This window comes from Echinops telfairi, unplaced genomic scaffold, assembly GCF_000313985.2.
Source record: "Echinops telfairi isolate 266 unplaced genomic scaffold, ASM31398v2 ScPeMD7_3533;HRSCAF=4204_0, whole genome shotgun sequence".
NCBI lineage: Eukaryota > Metazoa > Chordata > Mammalia > Afrosoricida > Tenrecidae > Echinops > Echinops telfairi.
The window spans coordinates 102,833,197-102,859,343 of record NW_022107431.1 but is presented as its reverse complement, the minus strand read 5'-3'; the positions used below and the strand labels follow the sequence as shown (position 1 = coordinate 102,859,343).

The window sequence follows — 26,147 nt, the reverse complement described above, 5'->3', positions numbered from 1 at the left end:
TAGTTCGCTCCCATGTGGTCTGGACAGACCCGCCTCTCTCCCTGGGTTAGATCTTAAATGCTGTCCTCTGTATTGCCTTCTTCTGGGGAGGGGTTAACATAGCTTGGCTTGGACCCGGCCCTGTCATCCTTTTAGTTGGCTGCTCCATGCCAGTGTATTGCCCTCAAGGCTTGGCACTCTGGGGTGGGATCTGGTCCCTCTCTCCCTTTCCTGTGGAGACATAAACAATACCCACCCCATGGGTATATTAATGCCCTGTTCTTCAGCACCCTTGTTTTGTTTTGTCTTAGCTTTTCCTTTTTTCCCCGTTCCCCCTCTCGTTTCCCTTCCTTTGTAGTTGGGTGCCATATTCATCCCTGAGTTGGGTCCGACCCCTGCCAAAGTGCCTGGACCTCAAACCAGGATTTATGTATTAAGTAGCTTATCCTCTATGCCCCATGCACTGTTTTACCTGACTTCATTGGACTCATGTTGTACTCGTCCCTTTGTTCTTGGCTAACCTCGCTTAGTATCATTTCCTCCAACTCTTCCCATGAGACAGTGTGCTTCATGTGTTTGTCACTGCTTTTGGGGGCAGCATAGTACTCCGTTGTGTGTATATACCAGAGTTTTGTAATCCATTGGTCAGTTGATAGAAATTTTGATGGTTTTCACGTCTTCACGATTGTGAGCTGTGCCGTGATGAACATCGGGGCGCAGATGTCTGGTTTTGATCTGTTTCTTACATCTTCTAGGTATGTGCCCAGTATGGGGGTTGCTGGATCCTATGGTAGCTCAATTTCCATTTGTTTTAGGTATCACCAGATCTATTTCCACAATGGCTGTACATAACTATAGGACTACAGCAGTGGATGAGAGTTCCTATCCTGCCACACCCTCTTCAACACTTGTTGCTTTCTGATTTTTTGAATTGGCTTACCTTTGAGGGTGTTAGTGGTGTCTCATAGTTTTTTTTAAATTTGCATTTCCCGTATGGCTAATGATGCGGAACATTTTCTTATGTGTTTATTGGCCATTTGGATTTCCACCCTTGAAAACTTCTGTTCAGGTCTTGTGCTCACTTGCTCAGTGGGCTTTTTATATTTGTCTTGTTGTAGGCTAGCAGAGTATTGTGTATTTTAGTAGTAAGCCCTTTGTCTGATACGTCATTGCTAAAGATGTTTTCCCAGTCTGTGGGCTCTCTTGGCAAAGCCTTTCGATGTGCACAGGTGTGTTATCCTCAGTATCTCCCACTTGTCATTTTGTGCCTCCTCTGTGTTTCTGTCCTTGCCTATTTCCAAAAGTCTGTGCATTCCCTGCACCAGAGTTCCTAGGTTTGTACCAATTCCCTCGCTATGGCCCTAATAATTTGGGGTTTTGCTTCAAAGTCTATGATCCACCTCGCCTTTATTCTTGTGCATGCAGTGAGGTGAGGGTCTTGCTTCAGTTTTCTACAGGTAGATATTCATTTTTCCCAGCACCATTTATTAAAGAGGTGTCTGATTCTCAGTGGATGTTTTTGGGGACCTTATCGAAGATCAGTTATCTGTATGCTGATGTTTTCATTTCTGTATTTTCTCTTCTTTTCCATTGATCCCGCTAGCTGTACTTATACCAATACCACACTGTTTTGACCACTGTGGCTGTTTAGTAAGTGTTAAAGTCAGGCAGAGCAAGCCTTCCTTCTTTGCCCTTCTTCTTGAGGAATTCTTTGCTAATTCTGGACTTCTTCCCTCTCTATATGAAGTTGGTAGTAAGTTTTTCCAATTGTTTGAAAAAAGATGTTGGTATTTGTATCAGGATAGCATTACATTTATATAGTGCCTTGGGTAGGACTGACATTATTCCTAGATTGGGTCTTCCAATGTGCAAACATGGGATAGTCTTCCATTTTTGGAGGTCATTTTTGGTTTCTTGTAATAGTGTTTTGTAGTTTTCCTCATATAAACTTTTAGCTTTTTTTTTTTTTAATGTTAGGTATATCCCTAGATACTTAAATTTGTGCTTTGCTATTATGAAGGGTACACCTTTTTGATCTCCTCTTCCCTGGTCTTGTCCAGTGTATATAGCAATCCAGTAGACTTCTGTTTGTTGATCTTATATCCTACCAATCTGCCATATTCCTCTATCACTTCCAGCACTCCTCTTGTGGAGCTTTTGGGGTTTTCCATATATAAAACCATATCATCTGTGAATAATGATAGTTTTACCTCTTCCGTCCCCAGATGAATTCTTTGATATCTTTCCTTTGCCTTATGTTGTTTGCTAGGACTTCCAGTACAATGTGAATAAACGAGGTCCGGGACAAAGGGCATCCTTGCCGGTCCCCTTTTCAGTGGGTTTGTTTTCGTCTTTTCTTCATTCACTACTACATTGAATGTTGGTTTTTCATATATGGCTTTTTATTATATTGAGGAATTTTTCTTCTATTACTATCTTCTTGAGTGTCAAACAGCAATGGGTGTTGCATGTCGAATGATTTTTCTGTGTCCATCTATATTATCTTTTGGTTCTTTTCCTTCCTCCTGTCAATGTAGTGAATAATGTTGATGGACTTTCAGATATTGAACCATTCCTGCATCCCTGGAATGAATCTCCCACTTGGTCATGATGAATTATTAGTTTTATATATTTTTGTATACTCTTGGCCAATATATTGTTAAGGATTTTTGCATCAGTGTTCATTAGAGATATCAGTCTGTAGTTTTCAATTCTTGTGGGATCCTTGCCCACTTTAGGTATCAGTGGTATACTAGCTTCATGGAAAGAGTCTGGGAGTTTGACATCCCTGTAAATGCTCTGGAAGTGTTTGTGTAGGATTGGTGTCAGTCTTTACCTGAATGGTTGGTAAAATTCTCCTGTGAAGCCATCTGGCCCTGGGGATTTTTTAGTTGGTAGCCCATTGATAACCCTATCTATTTCTTATATTGTTATGAGTCTGTTGAGGTTCTTTATGTCCATCTTGAGTAATCTAGGGAGAGATTTTCCCCCCCAGGTATTTGTCCATGTCATCCAAGTTGTTAAATTCATTGGAGTACAGGCCTTTGTAGTACTGTGTAAGTAACCTCTTAATTTCATTAGGGTCCGTTGTAATTTCCACCATTTCATTCCTCATCCTGGCTATTGATGTTTGTTCCTTCCTGTTTTTGATTAGGTTTGTCAGTGTTCTATCAATTCTGTTGCTGATTTTTTTGCATTATTGTTTTTTGTTTTCCCATTCATTTATCTCTGCCTTGATTTTTATTATTTCTTTTTTCTTGCTATTAGTAGGATTAGTCTGATGACTCTGCTTTAATTGCTGGAGGCTTTGTGGCAAAGTGTTAATCATGTCTTTCTTCCTTCTTAATGTGTATATTTATTGCTAACAAGCTTGCTCTGATAACTGCTTTTATTGTGTACCAAAGGTTTTGGTAAGCTGTTTCTCCTTCCCATTGATTTCTAAAAGTTTCCTAATTTCATCTCTGATCTGGACCAGTACCCATTCTTTTTGAAGTAGGGAGTTATTCATCCTCCAATTATTTGTCCTTGTTTTCTTAACTGTCCTCTTGTTGATTTCCTGCCTTATTGCATAGTGGTTCGAGAGGGAAGTTGAGTGATCTCTATGTGCTTGAATGTACTCAGGCTTGACTTGTGCTCTAGCTTGTCATCTATCTTCAAGTGTGTGCCATGTGAAGTTGAAAGGGTGTGAGTTTTTGTGCATTGGGCGAAGATCTCTAAAAATGTGTATTAGGTCAAGTTGCCTAATTGAAGAATTTAGTTCTGAGGCTTCCTTGTTGAGCTTTTCTTGTGATCTATCTTTCTCGGAGAGCAGTGTATTAAAGTCACCTACTATGAGTGTTGAGCCTGTGTTCTTTGAGAGTTTGATTGATGAATTTCACATGTCTCTCGTTTGGTGCGTATATATTTATTATGCTCACTTGTTCTTGGTCTACTGTTCCCTTGAGCGTTATATAGTGCCCCTCCTTATCTCTTGTTAGGGGTTGCACCTTGAGATCAGTTTTGTCAGAAATCAGTACTGCAAACCCCGCTTGCTTTGAATTGCCATTTGCTTGGTATATTTTTTGCCAGTCTTTAATTCTGAGACTAATTTTGCCTCCAAGCTTGAGATGTGTGTCTTGTAGACAACAGATTGATAGGTTATGTTTTCTAAGCCAGTCTGCTAGTCTCTGTCTTTTAATGGGTGAGTTCAGCCCACTGACATTCAGACTTATTATGTCCATCTGTGGACTCTGCGATGTTATCTGGTACCATTTGTGTTGGGTATTTACTTGCCTCCCTTATCATTGTGTTGTGTGTGTGTGTGTGTGTGTGTGGGCTTCATTCTTGCTGTCTTCAACATTTAGTTAATATCTTGTGAGCTGTGTTTGATGTGTTGAACTCTGGTGGAATCGCTCTGTGTGGTGGTCTCCTATGTGTGTTCAATGCATGTTCTTCTGACCACAGGGTGTTGGTGGAACATTTTTTAATAAGGGATATTAAACTCTGATAGATCCACTTTGGGTTTCAGAACATTGAAATAGCTATTTACTCTAACAAATTCACTACCCTCAGTTGATTAGGACTCATAGCAACCCTGTAGGATGGAAAGGAAGTTCTCCTATGGGTTTCTGAGACTGAGAATCTTTGTGAAAACATAAAGTCTCATCTTTATTTTGCAGAGCAACTTGTGGGCTCAAAGAACTGTGGTTAGCATCAAACACATAACCCACTATACCATCAGGGTTCCTTATATATTGTATAGTAACTTATTTCTCAGGCCCCCTTTCAAGATAACAAATTAATACTCCCTGCTATTCAGCTCCTAATAAAGATGAAGTGACACTTGGGAAAAATTCCAAGTTCATGTAATTTACATGCCAACTATATTGTTGAATAAAAGACACTATGTGAAATACAACAACCTAAATATTTATTACAGCACAATACTTTAAATAAAGCCAGCATGTACTTCCTCTGTCTCAGGCTAGCTGCTGCTGATTATTGTTAGTTACCATCAATTTAATTCCAACTCAGTGAAACATGCCTTGTGCCATCCTCACAATTGTTTTTACATTTGAGCCCATCAATGGAACCACTGTGTCAGTGCATCTTGATGAAAAGATTTCTCTTTTTCACTGCCCTTCTACTTTAGCAAGCTTGCCGTCCTTCTCCAGGGCATGTGTCTCTCCTGACAACATGTCCAAAGTATGTGGGACCAAGTCTCCCCATACTTGCCGCTAAGGAGCATTCTGGATGCACATCTTCAGAGACTGATTGTTTTTTTGGAAGTCCATAGTACTTTCCATTTTCTTTATCACTACCATAATTCAAACACATTGATTTTTCTTTGGTCTTCCTTATTCAATGTCCAACTATCACATGGGTGTTAGGCACTTGAAAAATACCCTGGCTTGCATCAGGTGCACCTTAGTCCTTAAAGTAATACTCTTGCTCTTTAGTACTCCAGAGAGGTCTTATGCAGCAGGTTAACCCAATGCAATACGTCTCTTGATCTGCTGGTTGCTGCTTCTATGAGTATTGATTGTGGTTCCAAGCAAGATAAAGATCTATGGCTTAAATTAGGTGAATTCATATCCCCTCATATGTCTATGGAGTAATTAGTGCAACTTGAAAATAATTCAGCAAAAAACTCATTTCAATTCCAGAGTGATTTGGGATTGAGAACCTCTTGATAAGATCAAAAATCATCTAAGCTTGGGGATGGTTAGATTTTTTTGCCTTTTAATTATTTCCTAGGGTCAACCTTTTGTAGCCAGATTCATATTCAGTAGTCAAAGCACCCAGTGGGAAAAGCACATGAAGTAGGTTGGAGCCTGATGATTCAGTAAGTGGCACATGATGAAAAAATCTCTCAATCATGTGGGGAGGTGGGACAATGAACTACATCAATTTCCTAAATCCTAATATTTCATTCATTTTCATATCTTTAGAACTAGCCTTGCCATCTTTAAAGGTATTATTATCCCAACAAGCATCTTTATCGCATTTCAATAATAATTTATTCTGGGTTTCCAAAAACTCACTGCTATATAGTCTATTCCAATTCATATCTATCCCAGAGGACAAATTAGAACTGCCCCGTGAGTTTTTCAGGCAGTAAACTTTACTAGAGTAGAAAGCTTCATCTCTCTCAGAGAGAACTAGTGATTTCAAACTGCGGACCTTGACGTTAGCAGCTCATTGAGTAACCCTCTGTGCCACAGGGATCAGGATTCTTGGTCAAGGGGACTGTGTTAGACAGGGTTCTCTAGAGAGAGAAAACCAAATTGCTGATAATTTAATATATTTATTTATAAAGATATTTAGAAGATATATAACAAGAAATGAACTGTTAAATCATATACAGATAAATATATAATACAAGAAATAATCAGTTAAATTATAAAGCACTACAAATGGCTCAGTGCAACTCACGTCTGTGAGAGAAAGTTGAGAGACTAGCAGTCCTTCAAGTCTAGTCTGCTGCTAGATCTTCCTCTATTTGTAGAGAGAGCTAGGATATGTCAGCACAGCAGCCAATCACAAGGCAGGTCACCAACAGCCAGTCCCCAGCTCCAGAGATGTCTTAAAGGGACCTCAACTTACAGCGACACAGTCCACAGGCTAGGCATCCCACAGGTAGTGTAGCCCTTAAATTGAGGCACAGAACAAGCAAGGCAGCCACACACTGGTCCGATGATCACAGAGCGAGAGAAAGATAAGATGAGGCTCACCAAGCCATTTATCTCTCTGCCCTTCAGTTAATCCCACTTGTGTTTATCAGCCAGGCTGGCACAATAAACTATCTCAGGGACATAGCCAATAATGTGTTGGGCTGCTACCTGCAATGTCAGAAGTTCCAAACCACCAGTGGTTCCACAGCGGTAAAAAGAGGCTTTCTACTCCCATGAAGAGTTACAGTCTGGGAAACTCACAGGGATAGTTCTACCCTGTCCTATAGGGGCCCCATGAGTCAGAATTGACTGGATGGTGGTGAATTTTGTTTTGCTTTTTAATATAATATTTGGACATGGATTTGTTTGCTTTGTTGGCGGTTTCATGTGCAATTATATAGAATTGAATAAGTGGAAGACTAGCAGAGAAGTCATACCTGTGTGGCCGGAAAAGAGATGACTAAGCTAGTGCTTTGTGGCAGCAGAATCACGGCTGTGCCAGTCACAGAGCAGGACATGGCCCAGGGCCCGTTAGAACAGGAACTAGCCAAAGGAATGCCAGGGTCCCGAATGTCTACACTGAATCCAAAAAATGGAATCCAGGATTTTCCTCTTGTTCCTTTGGACAAAGCAATAAAGCAGAATCAACAATATTAACAATGCACCACTTTCCAATTAATATTCCTGTCAAAGAATAGTCGCTTTAATAATGTGCTGCCAGAAAATAAGTATCTGTGTTCAAAGGTAATAGCTATAATTTAGCTAATAGTAACTTGGGATAGAGATTTCCTTATTGAAGAATTTCTCACCACCTTTAATGTTAATGTGCATGGTGACTCCTGTAGAAAATAATAAAGTGTGCAGATTTACCTAAATTCATTGGATCAGGGACTAAATTCATTGGATCAGGGACCTTTGCTGCGTAGATGTCTCTTAGATTTTGTCATCTAAACCTTGGTTTCCTTTTCTACGATGTAGAAGGAATAATCCCATCTACATCAGGAAGGGGCTTCTCTTTACTCTGTTTAATGTAGTTAATGTTCAGAATTTTTGTTGGATTAGTTTACAAATGCAGGAATGAGTGGCATTTGCAAAGAATAACAATAAAAGCCACTGTAGAACTTCTACTTTTAAAACCTATAGGTAAATCTCCAAGAAAAGATCCACCTGGTTTTGGTCTTCCTGAAAATGACTCCAAGGAAGTACCTTGAACCTGATTTTGTGTTTATGTCAAGACTTTTCACGAATATTGTATTCTGGTACCAATTATATAGATTAAGATTCTTGGTTGTACAAAGAGGATGTGGGTTTACGTGTGTACAGATTAGAAGTGTATATGTTTTACCCACATCTATTCTTAGTATGTTCTACTAAGTAGATTGATAAATTCCAGTGCATTAATCAATATGTCAAAATCCACAAAGCAGATAAAGCTCATCAGTACAATAGCAATATATTATTTCTACCTGCATGGTCTTCAGTGTGAGCCTCAGAGATCATCAGATGCTGGATATACAAAGGGGCTTCAAAAATTTGTGGAATAATTCCATTACCGTTCATTCATTTTTTCCATGGACCCTCGTATATTCCATCAAATGTGTATAATCTAGACATTCTCATTATTTAAAAGTACTTGGTGTAATTGCCTATGTGGAAGCCGATCTTGCTTATTCTTTAAGATGTGTTCATGAGCAACAGAGGACATTACATTAAAAGGTTTTGCTTCTAAGTTTTGATATTTAATTATAATAGGTTATATCTATCCTTTTTGTTACTGCATTACCACTAAAACTCCAATTGAAAATAAAAGTTCTGTGAACTGGAAGCTGTAGAATGGCTAATTAGGAATTTTGTTCCCAGAACAAATTAGTCTTGGTGTGTACTTCATACCTGTTTCTATCTATAGTTGATTCTCTTGTTAATGTTGCCCATCCTATTTACTTCTCAAATTCCTTTGGAAGACCCAGTAATATACTTTAAAGCCTATTGCTCTCCAGACAGTTTCAACTCATGGAGACCCTAGACAGTGTAAATCTTTATAGGAGCAGACAGCCTCTTCTTTCACTTGTCAGCCCGAGCTGCTCATCTTTCTTTGGCAGTCCAGTGCTCCTTCCTGACTACACTTGAGAACATACAAAATGCATGTAACTGAAAATGATTGTGCTACAGGCATTATTTATAACACTTTCTGATTAAGATCCAGTAAAGTAATTCTTACCTGCATAATAATATACTTAAGTTAGAATTATATGGGCCTAAGAAGAGATGGTCTGTTAAGATGTTTACATAATAGGCGAAAATAATGTTAATGTAAGTATTAGGTAACCTTTAAAAAATGGTATAAAATTTTATGTAAAGAATAGGAAATCCATTCAAAGCCTAATTTCAACTACTTAAGAAAAAAACATTTAATTGATTTTAATTGCACTGAACCAAAACAGAAGTATGTTTTAAGAAATCATCTTATGGGTTAATGGCCAGTTTGTTGTCGCAAATATCCTTTATTTAGCCCTCTCCACAAATAAGCTCACAGCAGGCAAAAGGACACTGGTTAGAGCAATTTGAGGGACAAGTCAACAGAAGGAATGGCTGGGAGCACAGTGTCATCTGGCAGAGAATCTTATTTCCTGAACCCTGTGGATCTGCTTAAAACCCAACCGAGATGCCAATATGCTTCTCCTCAGTAAATGTTACCATTCTCCACACCACCAGGACGACCAGGGCTGTGCATGGTATTTTATCTGAGCTGTGCTCTGTACAGTGCTTGCAATGACCTGAGGCAAGCATGCAAAGAGACTCTCCTATGCTACACCAGTGTTGGCTTGCCGTCTCTGTTCCGTGGCTCCTGACCCCGTTCTGTTGCTGTTGTTCAGTGATATCAGCAGGATGATGGAAGAGGCACTTCACACTCTTACTAGATAAGAGCTTGAGCAGTGGAGAGCGGTTTAAGAAGCAAGTCTAAAAGTTCCCCGGCTGGATTTTGTTGTTGTTGTTGTTGCAAAATTGGTGTCATGTGTGCACCTGGGATACCGGCCTCTTCAGACGGGTGGGAAGAAAGGAGGTTTATTGATTCTGAAGAGGGAGTAATCAAGTCTCGACGAGCAGGTCCTGGTAAGCAACAGATAATGTTTGGGAGATACTAATCCCACTTCATTTTCATCCCAGTTGGGCAAAAATGTGTCTCTAATTTTGCAGTCCAAATATTCCCTTCTTTGCATATCAGGAATGAAGTGAATTTTTTTCTTTTCCATATCAGTGCCAAATTTCTTACCAACTTCATCTGTTTTATTAAATGGAAATTATGGAGTTTCTACTATGGCTTCAAAACTTGTAAATAATTAACTTTATGTTTGTTTGGGGTTTTTTGGTAAAAGCTAAGTTGAGATAGATTTAAAGATTAGAAAGTTAATGTTCTGTGAAAATCAGTAAAAAATAAAAGAAGTTGCTTAATTGTGCATGAATTTTGTTTCGTAGTAAATGTTTCCCAGGCTTTTATTATCTCATAGAATGAGAAATGCATGATGAATTAGTCATCATTAGTGGAAAATCAATCTTAAAATAGGGTGTTTCTGTTTTTTGTCAAAATAATAGCTTTTGGCTCCTCATGAAAGAGCTGGAACCTTTCTACAAATGTCAGCCCTGACCTCGACCCTAGCACCACAGGCCCAATGGGACATTTGAAGCAGGCTCAGAATTGCAATTGAAGATCGGTTTTATGTGTTTTTTCCCAAGGGAAATGAGTTGGCTGTGGGTCATAGTGCAGTGTGAGGACTGTAAAGCATACAGTCCAGCAAACAGGTACCAGTGGCTCAAAATGGAGAGGGTGGTAGAAATATTTTAAATAAGTATATGTTGCTAGGAAACATTTCTGAAAGAACAAAGTGAAAATAGGAGGATTTTTTTTGTACTTGGCTGTGGACAGCTATTAACACGCATGGGATCTTGGATTATTTCATTTCGTTCAGTAATGAAAGAAAGGAAATTTTAGAATAAGATCACCATTAGTGATCTTATTCTTGTGATATTGATTGTCTATTTCATTTTGTGACTTTGGAAACCGGGCATGCCATTTCTGAGAGTTTTTTTAGTTTGTCAAGAATTCTCTGCACTCACTCACTCACTCACTCACTGCCATTGGGTCAATACCAACCCCTAGTGACTGTGTAGGATAGGACAGAACTGCTCCTGGAGTTTCTGAGACTGTAACTGATTATGGGAATAGAGAGCCCCCCACACCCCCCTGCACCTCCAGAAAGCAGAAACGAAAACAACAACTTGTTGCTGTTGAGTTGATTTCAACTCACAGAGGTGACCCTAGAGGATGAGTACACTGCCCCTTTGGTTTTCTGAGGCTGCAACTCTTTACAGAGAAGAAAGCGTCCTCTTTCTCTTGAGGAGTACTTGGTGGTTTTGAGCTGCTGACCTTGAGGTTAGCAACCAAGCTCATAACCCACGTTGACACCAGGAGTCCTTAGTGCACCAAAGTAAAGCTAAATGAGAACCGTATGTACCAGTTCCAACTCAGCTACAAATCCCACTTAAAGAAGTAGAAGGTTAGTAAGTTTGAACTCATCCCGACTAGCTTCACCACAAAATACTCACTAGCTTCCAATGTGGAAAATCTCCTACGTCCACCCTGTACCTTTTCTGCCACTGCGTTGATTTTGACCCCTAGTGACCTTTATATAACAGGGTAGAACTGCCTCAGTTGGTTTCTGAGACTCACTCTTTTTTTTCCCTCTTTATATTTTATTTTTTAATTTCAACAAATTGTAACTCTTTATAGAATAGAAAGCTTAGTGTTTCTTCTGTGGAGTGCTGGTGATTTTGAGACGAGCAACCCAGCTTAGAACCACTTTATCAACAGGGTTCTCAAGAAATCACTGCACAAAACCAAATGCACTGCCGCTGAGGTGACGCCAGCTCAGAGCGACCTGATAGGACAGGGTAACACTGGCCCCTGTGAATTCCCCAGACTGTGACTCAGGCTGTAACTCTTTATGGGAGTAAAAAGCCCTCTCTTTCTCTAGCGGAGCAGCCAGTGGCTTCAAAACTGCTGACCTTTCGAATCACAGCCCAATGCATAATCACTGTACCACCAGAGATCCTTCAGGAAGTCACTAGCACTGTAATAAACAAGTGCAGAACTTTGTAGCAATCCACCAAAAAGCTTACAGTGCCATGGTGTAGAGAAAAACTTAGGCTTTCAGGTCCAACAGGAACCAAGTGCACATCCTACCTCTGCTGCTCTTTCTCCCTGCAGCTGAGCGTCATGTCATATGGGTTAAGTAATACTGATGTTATGATATCCCTGTGGGAAATAAACGAATTAGGTAACTTAATACTTACGATGGTATTTGTCATACAACAAACACTCCATTTAGTCACCTTTCTCTTCTGTCACAGAAAATGTAGCCATTTTTTGTGCGGAAGTGTATTTATACCATATCTGTAAGCCTGTAGGAAAGAGATATAGCTCAGTGCGATATTTGTGTTGGGCTACAAAATGTGTGTCTATAATTATCAAAGACCTGCATCTTTAAAAGTATTGGAAATATAAATCTCCTCTCCCTGTCCACCCCCTCCCAACACCCTGGCAAATCCTATTTTGGGCTGTCCTTTTGCCCCCTGGAGATGAGCCACCATTAGCACTAGGCTGATTGTACCCAAACAGCTTGAAGAAGCGTTTTTGCCCATGTTCCCAACAATCCTTCCCACACCCTTGGTGAAAGCGTCCTGGTGCCAGCTGTTGACATTGGGCGGAGTGAGCTTCCTCAGTTAAGGAAACTGCAGAGGATCTACACAGGGCTTGGCAGCATCATTGCCAGGGACTGATGATGGGACTACAGCTTATCAGGTGAGTTTGGTGTGGTCCACAAGTTGGCGAGGGTCTCCTCAAATTTGTCATCCCCGCCCATGAAATGTCCCTGGGCGAATGGCAAGAGGAGCAGCCCCCAGAGCATCTGCCTGAGTCATTTCGCCTGAGCTAGCTTTAATGGCCCACAGCATTTCATCATCTCTGCTTGCGGGAAGGTAGCAGCTTCTGTGCCTTGTCCAGGACATGGTTAATTGTGAACCTACCAGCGCTGTGAGGTTTGCTACACCGGGAACCCCTTTGGTCTAGCACGGAGCACTATAAGTTAGTGCAGCCATCAGTGCGAATCTGTACACTGCAGAGATCGGTTTTGATGACAGCAGCACTTATGTCCTTGCGTAGTATCACCGTTGTATAATGTTGGGCATTGCTGGCTCTTTTTTTTTTTTTAATCCCAGAACCAGAGGGACTTTTTCTTAAAAATTTCTTTTGCATTTTGGTGGGGTTTTTATTGTGTTGTATATGCGCTCCATTTCTAGTCTGAATGGAGTGATTTTGTGCTGGCAGCATTTGCTTCACCACTCCGATGCTGCTGTTATGTTTGCTGGCTTTCTGCAGTTTCTGCCGCTGCATACGGTGCACTCAGGAACAGGTAAACTAAACTAAACTAAACTAGTAAGTTCAAGAATAAGTGTTAGATTAAAGGGATGTGTATTTTAGTTACCTAAGAGGAAGATAATAGAATGTTTCATCTAGATTCTAACTATCAGTAGAGAATAAGGAATATTGTGCCTTGAACATGGAAATTGAAAAGAAAAACAACCCAAATTTTGTCATTCTTAATGCAATCGTGACTGTCTAGTACATTATATGAAAAAATGTCTTTAGATTGCAAATATATAATTAAAGTGCACTTTAAGTTATTTACATTTCAGTATTGGATTTAACTCTCAGCATGAAAGAGGTAGATATATAATCAATTCACAAAGTATGCATTTTCCTTTAAACAAAGACAGTTATTTTTTTCCCCTGCATACTTAATTTCAGCATCATTAGAAGGCTTGGAGGTTAATCGTATTAGGGATGGAGGGATGTACATTTATAGAGATTGTTACCTTGAAGCATTTAAACAAAGGATGCCGAGGTTTGGTTTCTTCTCATTGGCAGTCTAGATTCCACAGCACATCCGTGGAAATATCTGTGCTTCTGTGTAACGTTGAATGTGAACTAAAGGAGAAAGGGTACAGATAATTGGGAACAGAGAGCCCAGACAAGGGGAAAGAAGGGGAAATGTAGTCTGTTTGTCAAAGATTTCGGTGTGTGACCTTGGACTAAATGAATAACTAACTCTTCCCTTCTTAATTTTGTTTCTGTTCCGCCAATTGGGGAATGCGTTTGCCTGCTATTCACAGTGAACAACCTGACATTTTTCTGGTACTGGAGAGGTCCTGATATTAATTTCTGTGTAGAAAAAGACGTCACTAAAATTTTAAAGGGACACAGCTTTTTAATAAAAGGGAATTTTGGGACTCGCTTTTTTGTTGTTGTTTTTGTAATGTTTTAGCAGTGGAGGCTTTTAGGGAGGGAGCTTATGGTTCTTTTAAATTAAAGTGGTAAATCTGTTGGTTTGGTGGTAAATTTTCTTTTGCCAACAGGAATTGAGCAGGTTTGGGGTACCCTGGGGCACGGGGTAGCTAGCTTGCTCTCCTTGGGAAGGGAAAGAGGCAGCACATGTGTTGCTGCCGCCAGATAAGGCCCTGGATGCAGAGGAGGTTGGTGCTCTCTGAAAGCCTGCCAGGGACAAGCACTCCCTGCTCCCTCTCAGATGCAGTGGGTACCTGGTACTGCTGAGGGCAACTAGGGGAAGTGCCTGCTTCCTTTCCTGCATAAATGACTTTCAAGAGCTCTGCCTCGCCTCCCTAGGACCAGAGGCCACTGGAGAGGCAGCAGCCACCTCCCACTTGCCAGAGGATGAGTCAGATTGCTACCTGTCAAGCACTAATTAACATTCATGAATCTAGACTTTTAAATGCTTTTTTTTTTTAATGGAAAATGGATTCTGTGGTAAACTGAGCCTTTTGCTTATAGTTGCTGTTGTTGTGTTGTTAGATGCCATCGAGTCTGTTCCGACCCACAGCGACCCGATACACAACAGAACCAAACACTGCTGGGTCCCACGCCGTCCTTATACACATTCCCGTGCCGGAGCCCATGAAGGCAGCCCCCGTGTCAGCCCATCTCGTGGAGAGCCTTCCTCTTTTCACTGCTCCTCTACTTCACTGAGCATGATGTCTTTCTCTGAGTGGGGTATCAGGAATTGACAGTAGATCCAGGTCAGGATCGTGTGTCCATGGTCCTGCTCAGTGGGGTCACCCACCAGTCTCAGAGGAGGGTACTGAGGCGATGACAACGCATGCTCCCACACACGTGCACTCGAAAGGTGAAAGAAAAGCAGCACACGATTGGTTTCCCTATCTAGCTCCAAGGAACCAGTCTGTTTGATAGATAGTCTACATGCATGTATTTTTGAGGGCAATAATTTTATTGGAAAAATGATTCTCCACCATCTTAAAGAAGGTTAACCACTCAGGTCAGGCCTCTTCCCTCTTTCTGGTTTGATGAGATGGTGATAATCGTGCATGGTCAGAAAGCTCTTCAGAAGAAATTAGATATTTTCATTTTGAAGTGTTGTGTATGAATATTCCTATGGAGAATTCCGTTACAGAAATGAAGGAAGTTATTTGTAAAGCAAGAACAAAACTAATCACAGTTGAGCAGCAAGTATATATCATTTCCTTTTCTTCTTCAGGTAAACCAGAGGTCCATTCTCTCTCAATGTCACCAAGTCAGGTCTGATTCTCAGCGGCCTGTGGACAGAGTCAAATGGCCTCTGTAGCCCCTGAGCTGTAAATCTTTACAGGAGCCGGAAAACCCCTCTTTCTCTCCTGGAGCTCCTGGTAGCTTTGAACTACTGACTTTGTGGTTATCAGGCCAATGGGTAACCAACTTTATCCCCAGGACTCCTAGGATAGAGGCACTTAAAAAAATAGTTTTATTGATAAAACCAATAACTAAGTCAATGATTTATCAGGGATGGGAGAAGATGCACTAGAACTGCATCCACTCCCGTGCTTAATAAACTGGAAAACTGAGTAGAAACAATAAAAAAGAAAGAAAATAATAGTAGAATAAAGATGAAAAGTAAAGAGTAACAAAGAGAAGACCTTCAGCAATATTAAAATAAGCAGAGAGTAAAATTCTGTTGTGGAACAAGCGAGAAATATTTAAATCAAGAACAAATTCAGGTTGAGTCAAGAGGGAGGTCAACTGACCAGGTGTCATGTTCTACCATAGCCCTATCCCCTATAGTCAAGTTTACAGTAATCTCTGCCCGAGAGCATAGCTCTTCTCTCACCCCTCCACTGTGGTCAGAGGCTGAATCTGAGTAGGTACTCTGCAGATGGATTTTGGATGCCCACTGTCCTTCGTAGCCTTCCACAAATTGGGTTTTCAGAATTTAAGCTGGAGGCATTTTTAAATAAATAAAAAACAACTTTCTTATCTTTAAAATTTTTGTCCACGAAGAGTAAGGAAAAGTATATTAGTCGATACAGGCAGAGTTAATAATTATTCTATGATATGAAAATATTAATGACCAGAGAGGCATTTCTAGTAATTAATAGCATGACTTTTAAATTAGATGCTAACTAAATGAGTTTAGATTTTGGATGCCCTGGTTCAAGTAGTCTGCCACTTGTCTTTAAGACACACATTGACAAAATCATACAATGAATGAGTTGATCAATTGTGCAGAGAAAAGTAACCAACGATTTTGAGTGCCTAATAATTTGAACCTTTTGTTGAAAAGATTTTATGTGTTTTAATGAGCTGGAAGATAAGTTCCTATTCTGATAAACTTTAAACCTTGAGCAAATTTCAAAGCTGACTTAAGAATAGGAGCCTATTGATTGGAATGGCTAGTAGGTTCTAAGTAGCATGTTTCGAAACTGTAACATCTATTCTATATTTTAGAGTTATTCATAGCTTTTGAATTTTTTTTAACAAGAAACTGTTAGCCTTGTGGTATATTTTTCTCTAGAGAACTTTAAGCCCTTAAACCTTGTTCTTAACTTCTGACAATATCTAAATTAGAGGTTTTGTTTTTCCACTTACAACTTATATTTTTATTTCATGCTTATGCTTTTAATGGTGTATTTAGTCATTTCGTCTGTTACTTTTCTTTCAGACTATCTTTGACAATGTTTAATATCCTCATTGTGGGAAAGAATCTATAGTCCTTATCTATAGTACTTCTGTTGTCTATTCTTTATTAAAAGGTTTTTGTTTGTTTTAAATAGGCATCCTGATAGCTCATGAAAGTGCTTCTAGAAATTAATTCCATTGCCCTCTGAATAGCTTCATAATACTCATTTTCTCTGAGAATGTTTTCTTGATTTCATAGGTAGCTTGGGTAAGCAGGAATCTCAATGAAAGCACATTGCTCAGAGCTGAGGACCTATAAGCAAGGACAATTCTGGGAGCTAAAAGGAAACTACTTAAACAATATAGTGATATTTTAGTATGAGTCGTTTATTTATCCAGACTCTTCTTTCATGATTTGTTCTCAATTTAGAAAGAGTGCCTCGTCTCGTCAAAGAATTAAAGGAAAAGACCTAGTCACCAAAAAATTGACCTCTACTTTTAAAGAGTATTTGGAACCCCTAATTATAAGTCATGTTAAAGGGCTCACACAAGTCAGTTAAAACTTTGACATCAGAAGTCCCAACAACAAAGTACCTGTCATTAAGGGGTAGAAAACATTTCCACCTACAAAAGGTTAACTTTGTGTGGTTAGTGAGGGGGGGAGCTGGTGGCTTAATGGATTATATATACTCTGTGCAGCTAACCACAAGGTCAAAGGTTCAAACTCACTAGCTGCTCTCCAGGAGAAAGATGAGTTCTGCTCTCATGCAGCCTTACAATCTCAGAAGCCATCTAGAGCCACATGGATTTGGAATTGACTGGATGGCAGTGCATTTTGGGTCGCAAAGACTCTCTTTGAAATGTTCTTGCCTAACCACAATTACTAAATGATATTTTAATTGGCTCAATCATTTCACATCATAGTAAAAATAAAAATCCAAGCAAAGTTTAAATCTTTAAAAGATGAATAAATTATGACTAGATACATTGGTAGATGTAAAAGCATTAGGAATGACTGAAAATTTAAATGTGTCCGAGAATACATTCTAAATGAATAGGCCTTGGTAGCCTGTACCTGATCGGAGAGCTAGGCACTGTTTCTGTTCACAGCGGCTTGGCAGACTGGATTTTTCCCTAGTTATAGACTTCTTTTGCCAAGTATTCTGTGATAGCCTCACTCACGAAGTGAGCTTAGGTCCAGATTGGCTCTTTGCTCGTAGAGCAACATGTGCTTTAGTCTGTGAGATTCTTCTGTTAACAGAACTCTTCATTGAAGACACCAAAGTGATGAAAAATTGAACACAGAATCAAACCAGACCGGTTGCCACTGAATTCATTTCAATTTCGTGGATCTCAAGTGTGCCGGGGAAAAACACTTCATAGGGTTCTCAGAGTAAAACTACTACTATGTAGGGATCTCAGCTCCTTCAGAAGCAGAGTGCCAAGCCTTCTTCCGTTGTACCCCAGGATGGTTTGACTGCTTTCCTTTGGTTCATTGCTTAACCATTTATGCCCCACAGCACAGAGTAAGAGCCCCCGTACTTACTGAAAGACCTTTTGTTGTATTCGTGGCATGCACACAGTTTACAATGAACAGGCTATGTCTTTGGGGGGTTTATTTGAAACTGTATTTTTAAGCTCATTTTAAAGTCTCTGAATTCATGACTATTCTTTATCTCTACATTTTCCCTAGCTGGAAAATTTGCCGAGCTACAATTGCAAGAGGATGCAGTTTTAAATAATTTTAAAATCAAATTTTAAAATGTTTATAATCAAATTTAAAATCATTTTTAAATAATTTTATTGGGAACTCATACAATAGCACTTATCACAATCCAAACATACATCCATTGTGTGGAGCATATTTGTACATATGTTGCCATCATCATTTTCAAAACATTTTCTTTCTACAAAGGGCCCTTGGCATCAGCTCATATTCCCCCTCCTCCATCTTCCCTCCCTCATGAACCCTTGATAATTTATCATTTTCCCCCCATGTCTTACACTGCCCAATGCCTCCCTTAACCCACTTTTCTGTTGTCCATCCCCCTGGGAGGATTGTGATCAGTTCATCCTGTTTCACCCCACCTTCTCTTTCCCCTCCTGGTATCACTACTCTCATTATTGGGCCTAAGGGGTTTATCTGTCCTGGATTCCCTGTGTTTCCATCTCTTATCTGTACCCATGTACATGCTCCCGTTCAGCCGGATCAAGGATGCAGTTTTTAAATGCATGCACTAACTATACATCTAGATGTTGGATCTGAAATGTCATGCACTGATAATAATAGCAAAGTTTGTGTAAGGTCCCAGTGGGGTGTGTGTGTGTGCTTATTTGTTTGTCTGTGTGTGTTCACGCCTGTATGTGTGCATTGTGTTTGCTATCAAAACTATTATAACATCACTTTAGAAAATAAGTAGATTATAGAACCATTGGGTAATAAGTGAAACTGTAAAGACTAGCAAGAGGCTATTTCAATGTTCTTATCCCCTTCAAAAACGAACATGCAAATTAAAAAGAACAACAAAACTCACTGCCATTGAGTAATGCTGACTCATCGCGACCCTCTGTGGGTTTCTGAGACTGCAACTGTTCACAGTAGAAAGCCCGTCCTTCTCCCTCTGAGCTTCTGGGGGTTTCTAACTGCTGACCATGAGATTCGAAGCTGTAGGTGTAACCACTACAACGCCAAGGGTCCTTGAAAAAGCCAAATAGCCAGGCTACAATAACATTGTTTAATTTTTGCAAAAAAGTAAGTTCTCTCTCAATTAGATTGTGACTGGAACAATTATCTTAATCCAAAATTTTCACAAACATATTTTCACCATGAGTAATAAAACTTGCATACCTAAATGGAAGTACTACTTGAACGTTTATTAATAAAAAGAAAGGTTAAACTTAGAATGTTATTTACTGACTGAGAGTAAGCTTTTATTTTACTTACAGAACATATAAAATAATTGCATCTATGTATTTAAGAAAAATGAAGGTAAACATTTTTATTAATATTAGAACTGTTATAATTGCTATAATACTTTGGTGTTTGGGGGTGTCATGCATTTGTCTAGTTCAGTCTTTCTGTGATGAATACAATATTTTAACTACATTGTGGGTTGATTTATTTGAAAAGCAGGTGCAGTAAAATGAATTTATATTGGTGTTAAGATGGGTAGAATTATCAGATTAATTAGTAATGTGCTTGTTCTTACTGGGAGAAATGAAGATTTTTACTATGAATGACATCACCCTAATCTCAATTATGAAAATTTTTTATAGGCCACAAATTTTGCATTGAAAATTTAATGAATATTTTTAATACTGATTAATGATCACATTCACTGTTTTTTTCCCCAGTGGAAAAGTTCAGAGTTCAGTTTACAGATTTAATGGCTAAATAGTGTATTGAAGAGTTCTAACAGCACCTGACATCAACTTTTTCACCATGTGTATTTTAAATTTTCACAATCTATGTTCTCACTGCCATCGAGTAAATTCCTGCTTATTTGACCCTCTAGGTCAGGGAGCACGGCTCCATAGGGTTTTGAGATGAAATCTTTTCAGGAGCATGCCGCCTCATCGTCCTTCCTTAGAGCAGCTGGTGGGTGTGAACCACCGACCCGTCTATTAGCAGCCCGACACCCAACCCTGGTCAGTTACATAGCCCTTTCGAATAGTTTTTCACCTTGCCTTGCTATTCTTTATAAGAGAGTAATTTTCATTAAGAATCTTTAGAAACATTTGGCCATGATTTGCTTATTAATCTGAACGCACTTAACTCTTTATTTCCCATTTGTTGGATAAAGTATTAAACATTTGACAACCAAATTGATATTGCTCTGGTTTACATTATTTTAATGTAAATCTTTCCCAACAGAATAAAAAAGTTACCTGCCTTTATTTAAGTTACCCTGGTGACCTGGTCATCAAAATGACCCTATAGAACAGGATAGAACTGTACCTATGGGTTTCCTAGGCTATAGTTCTTGATGGAACTAGAAAGTCTCATTGTTCTCCCCCAATATAGGCTTGTGGTTTTGAACTGCTGACCCTACAATTGGCAGCCCAGAAAGAAAGCACTGTATCCACGGAGCTATGAGTCAGAATCAGCCCTGATGGCAGTCAGTAAGTGAGTCATGGTTTGGCAGGCTCCCCTTGGGTCAGCAGCTCAAACACACCAGCTATTCTGAGAAAGGCGAGGCTGCCTGCTCCCACCAAGACTTACGCTCTGCAGAGGAATCAGCTTGATGGCAGTGGTTTTGGTTTGTTTGCATTTAAGTTCCTTTCATCACTGACTTCACGCACTGTCCCTGTTAGAAACAAGCAGGGGTTTCGTCGGTTGGTGCTAGTGGATGTTGTCTTACTTTCAGTCAGGGTGTTGTGTTTTGTTCATAGAGCTACACAAATATCTTAGTGCCTAGGGCAAATAGATCCCTAACCAAGTGACTTCATTTGTTTACTTGGAGATTTTGAGAAGTTTCCATATACTCTCCCTTACACTGTCAATACGGCTCTCTGTCCAACCCATTTTCTGTTTTGTAGTGGTCATTGTCAAGAGTCCCATGGGGTTAAAAAGAAAACAGAGAAACCGTCTTACGATTGGGCCTGGAAATTTTCGTGGGAAGATCTAGCAGGCTTTTCTAGGAGGAAAGTCCAGTTACTCAGATTTTGTGATACTCACTTCCAGTAGATGAAGTGCCCTTTTTATTAGCTTTTTATTCCTTGGCAAGTTTCCAAAATGCTTCATAAAATTTGTTTTCGACCAGATCTTGCTGTATATGCTACAGATAATACCTGCATATCAATATACTTTTAATAGTTCTCCATTGCATCAAAGACATTTCGAGTCTGAAAGGAAAATCTATATACTAATGAACACAGGATTGTAAGAAATTTATGAATGTGCTTGTTTTGGTGTGTGTTTGATTTTGATCCCACTTTAAAGTCTACTTTAATACCAAAAGTGATTCAGAGGTATGTCTGATACTTGGTTAATTCAGATTTGGATTTTGGATAATTTGGATAATCCTGTTTATTTCTGAGGAGACCTGGTGGTGTAGTGGGCTACTAACTAAGGTCAGCAGTTTGAAACCATCAGATGAGGCTATCTAATCCCATAAAGAGTTACCCTCTTGGAAACCCAACACAGCAGTCCTGAGTTTATCTTTGCATACCCCCCTGAAGACCTCTGAATATATTATGATTTATGTAAGGGGACAATACCATGGGGCAATATGTCCTGAAATGTGCCCTCGTTTACTGAGGCTATTAATTATGAGTCACAGATTTAAACAGCCAGGCAAGCTCAGAGAGGATCACCTAGCAAGGGTACTTTTCTGTGTAGAAACCACCTTCTCTTCTCCAGAGAGCTCTTTATGACAAAGCTGAGAAGCCAATTTTGGGCACTTTAGAACTAGGCACGTGAGACTTTTTGAGTTTTTCAAAGTAATAGTTTTTGTTCTGAATTTTTACACTAAGTGCTATTTGAAATAACTGCGTGAAAAAAATACAAAGGGTCTTTCAATAGTTCAAAATGCAATCAAAAGTAATGGAAATTTCCCACAAACTCTTTGAAGCCCTTCCTATAGTTCCTTAAGTATTTCCTCGAGTCAGTAGTTTAGTCTTTGACTAACTGTATTTGCTTTATCATGAAAGTGGATATATGATTCAAGTGCATGGTATATTTTACTTCTTTTCTCAGGCCCTCTGTGTTCCATCTTGAACAATTGGCTTCTCTCTTGTGGCTGTAGAATACAGTTAAAGAATAGGGCTTACACAGCTGGACCACTTTTGCACTGCGGCAAAGATTTAGACCAGTGACCTTGCGGTACTTTGCAACCTAGTTTTCCAGGGCTCTATTTTGAAGGTGTATGAATATGGATACTTAGCAGTTTTCTCTGGAACAATGCTGAGACATAAAATAAAAGGTTCTCCAAATTCCCATGCTTAGTGATTTCCAACTATTAGTCAAGGAATTTCCAACAACAAAAAAGTCCTTTACCATATCTAATTTGTGTTTGTTTACAAACCCAAAACAGAAGCAGAAAGGAAAAATACAACTGCAACAAAAGGAAGATTACTTACAGTAGCTTACTTTGAGGGAGCTCTGATATAGAAACATTTGCTTTCAGTGCCAACATTGTTTCTTGGAGTGTAAATTTATTTTTATTTGAAAAATAGCATATATATTTAAAAGAGTAGAATGACTACTTCATAAATAACTTCTATTTGTTTTATATTCCCTTAAAATTAGCCTCTTTCCTCATTTGGCTTTTATTCATGTGGTTGTTTATATCATTAAAATGGTGATAATGAATCAAACACCATGTTTTTAAATTATTACTATTATTTCCTCGTCATTAGGGTTTAGAGGCAGGTGGAAATTCACTGGTCATTTGAGTTAAATTGCGAGTTCAAGCTGCTGGTTACTATTGTCTGGAGAAAGACTTCCTTCATCCTTAGCCAAATAGAGTTCCATCTCCAGTGCCTTGTAATGTCTTTGCTGTAAACTTACCCAGCAGTACAGTATTCGTAAGCCTGTGGTTAATATCCAGCCCCCAAACAATGGAAACAAATAAACCCCAATTTTTTCCACAGGGTTGCCTGGCTGGTTATTCCGAGGCTTTGCACGTGACAACCTGTTCTCCCACGTGAATGGAATACTCAGTGTCAATGTGGAAGCCTGGTCAGTTGGAAAATTGCTGTCAAATACTTCCCTCCTGTACAGCACTTCCTACGTTCTTATTTCTGAAGAGTCATGGCTGGGGAGAAAAAAAAGTTTCCCTCAGATTTTCAGCTTTTCTGATTTGGTATCCAGAATACTTTCTGGGGGAGAAATAGTTTAGTCATTTGCCTATAAGCCACATTTACACATGGAATTTACTCCTATCTTAAGTATTGTGTGTGGAAAGTTTCTTCTGCCCATTCATCAATGACTTTGGGGATTTTTCATTTTTATTATCATTAATACAAGTAGTACATACAGTCCTGGACTAGATTCCCTGAAGACCAAGGTATTTATTTTATAAGGCTAAGTCACTAAGTGTGTGGGTGTGGGTGTGTTTGTTAAAAATTGTGTGGTTGTTAAAAACTTGAGGAAATTTTAATTTGACTGCTTTCTCTGAGATAAGTACATTGAAGGATCCAGATGCCAACATGCAGCATAGTGTTTTAGAAGCGCTTCTGCACCCCGAAGCGTCTTGGTATCTAAAACATCTACATTTATGTAACTTTCAACATCAGGAAAAATCAAACCAATACCTGGTATTTTCCATCTTAAATAGCTTTAGCCTTCACAGTATCTAATAGTTGATTTAGGGTAAATACAAAATGAGCTTTCACATACATAAACGTCTGCTTTATTCTCAAGACCATCAGTCATTCATATAATCTTGATACAACAAAAATTAAAAACTCCAGAAATCTAAGGATCTTATACCACATTAGAGTATACATAGTCTAAATAAATTTTAAGGTATAATACAAGTTGTTTTCAGTAAAATCTTCTCAGGGCTATCTTAGTAATAAGAAAAATATATAAAGGATACAAAGGAAATTTTCCCGGCACAGAAAAATTCAGTCATATATTTTGCTTACATACTGTTAGCATTTTATTCACATCTAAAAATATGACCATATAAAGGAGAAATGACAAAATACTTATTTTTATATTAAGGATGAATTGGATAAACTGGCATAATTGATTATATCACATTCCAGTTAGGGATTCCCAGTAACATAAATCTCTAGACAGCTTGAATCTCTGAGACTTCTGTTAAGTTTATGAGATATCTGAGGTGTCCATTGCTGCTAGGGCAGAAATACCACATGTGGATGCCTTTAGCAAGCAGAATGTTACTCTCTCATTTGTAGGCCACTCACTCCCTTCCATCAAGTTGATTCTGACTCATAGGACCTCTGTAAGACAGGGTTGAACTGTCCCTGAGGATTTCCAGGCTCTGGATCTTCATGGGAGCAGAATGCCTCATCTGTCCCCAGTGGAGCAGCCGGTGGATTCGAGCAGGGAACCTTGAGGAGGACAGACACCTGAATGATCAGAGGAGGAGGTTTCCTCCTCTGTCCGTTCTGGCTCTCCTCAGCTTGTGCACTGGACCAGTGGAGACCTCCATGGGGCTTGGCATCGGTCCTCCTGCTTCTGGGCTCTGCTCACTGCTCACGGTTTACCTTTAGGCATACCCAACACTATTCCTACCTTCTGAACATCACAAAGGTAGTCCATTCCCAAGTGAACTTCTAAGCACAAGCATGAAGATTAGGATGTACCACATATATGTGGGTGTTGGGGGCATTATTCACCCTTGGGGAGGCGTGGTGCCACAAGTGAAACCACCAGTCAATCCACAGAAGAAAGAGGCAGCTTTCTACTCCAGTACAGATGTACAGTTTTGGAAGCCCTGTACAGAGCAGTCTACTCTGTCCTGTGGGGTCGCTATGAGTTAGCATTGCCTCAGTGGCAGTGAGTTTGCTTTTGGATTCAACGCCTAGGTGCCTAGTTGGCACTGCGGGGTAAGCTTTGAACGGCTGACTGGTTGGTCAATGATTCAAGTCCACCAACCGCTTCATGGGAGAAAGCGGACACGATCTACTTTTGCACAGTTTACAGTCTCAGAAACCCTCTATGGGGTCAGGATGAATTATACATGAGTTGATGACAGTGGGTTTAATTCAATCCTTGACAGGAAAAATGGATACCATTATTTCTGTACGTGATGACTCTTTCCCTATCCTTTAATGAGTGGCAGTAAAATAATGTTCAACTAAAGGAACTCGCTGCCATCAAGTTGATTATGATGCCTAGTGACCCTACAGGAAAGACCCTACAGAAAAGGGTTGATCTGGCCCCGTGTGTTTCCAGGGCTGAGAGTCTTTATGAGAGTAGAACGCCTCGCCTTTTACTCCACAAGAGGCTGAGGGTTTCACACTGCTGACCTTGCATTTAAGAACCCTAGGAGAACCCACTATACCCCACCAGGGCTCCTCAAACAGCACTCATTCCAAATTCTTGAACGTCTATTTGGATACCAGGCCAATAATTTATTAACAGCAGAATAGCTTCAATGCTTTCTAAGCCTATTTCAAAGCATATTTTGTGAACATTGTTCATAATATATATTTTAGCATGACATCTTAGTATGACAGCTCTTTAGTTGTAAATCTGATCTCCTGGACCGGGAAGCCTGCCTGTCGCTCTGTCTCACCAAATGTCTCATAGTCTTGGCCTTGCTTCTCTTGCTCTGTCCCATATGCTTCATGACAAGCTCTTGGGGGCCTCTGGGCATGGGCTCCACCACTTTAGACAGAGAGCTGGGCCTTTGCACTTCAGAGGACTTGGGCTTTCTTTCTCTACCCCTCCTTCACCCTTATAGCAGGGTATGTTAACGCACACTGACCAGTCCCTCTATTAGTGTTATGCACGCCCTGGTTGCATAGTCCCACCCAGTCATTTGGTGGGGGTGACAGAGGGTTGAGCAAAAGAGTCT

General features: G+C 39.7%; 1 protein-coding gene across 50 annotated transcripts in view; it reads left to right on the top strand.

Annotated features, from left to right (window-relative positions):
* RIMS1 (regulating synaptic membrane exocytosis 1) overlaps window positions 1–26,147 on the top strand; it is a 545,565-nt gene that overhangs the window by 318,978 nt on the left and 200,440 nt on the right. For 13 of the 50 annotated variants that reach the window (XM_030886811.2, XM_030886808.2, XM_030886819.2 and 10 more), the window contains exon 1: window positions 9,427–9,743. In XM_030886811.2, the coding sequence (XP_030742671.1) occupies window positions 9,644–9,743 (100 nt within the window). In that variant the 5' untranslated portion in view covers window positions 9,427–9,643. Of the gene's footprint in view, window positions 1–9,424; window positions 9,744–12,959; window positions 13,100–13,401; window positions 13,412–26,147 lie in introns of those variants that run through there. The other 37 variants (XM_045294411.1, XM_045294395.1, XM_045294393.1 and 34 more) reach the window with 8 other exon arrangements.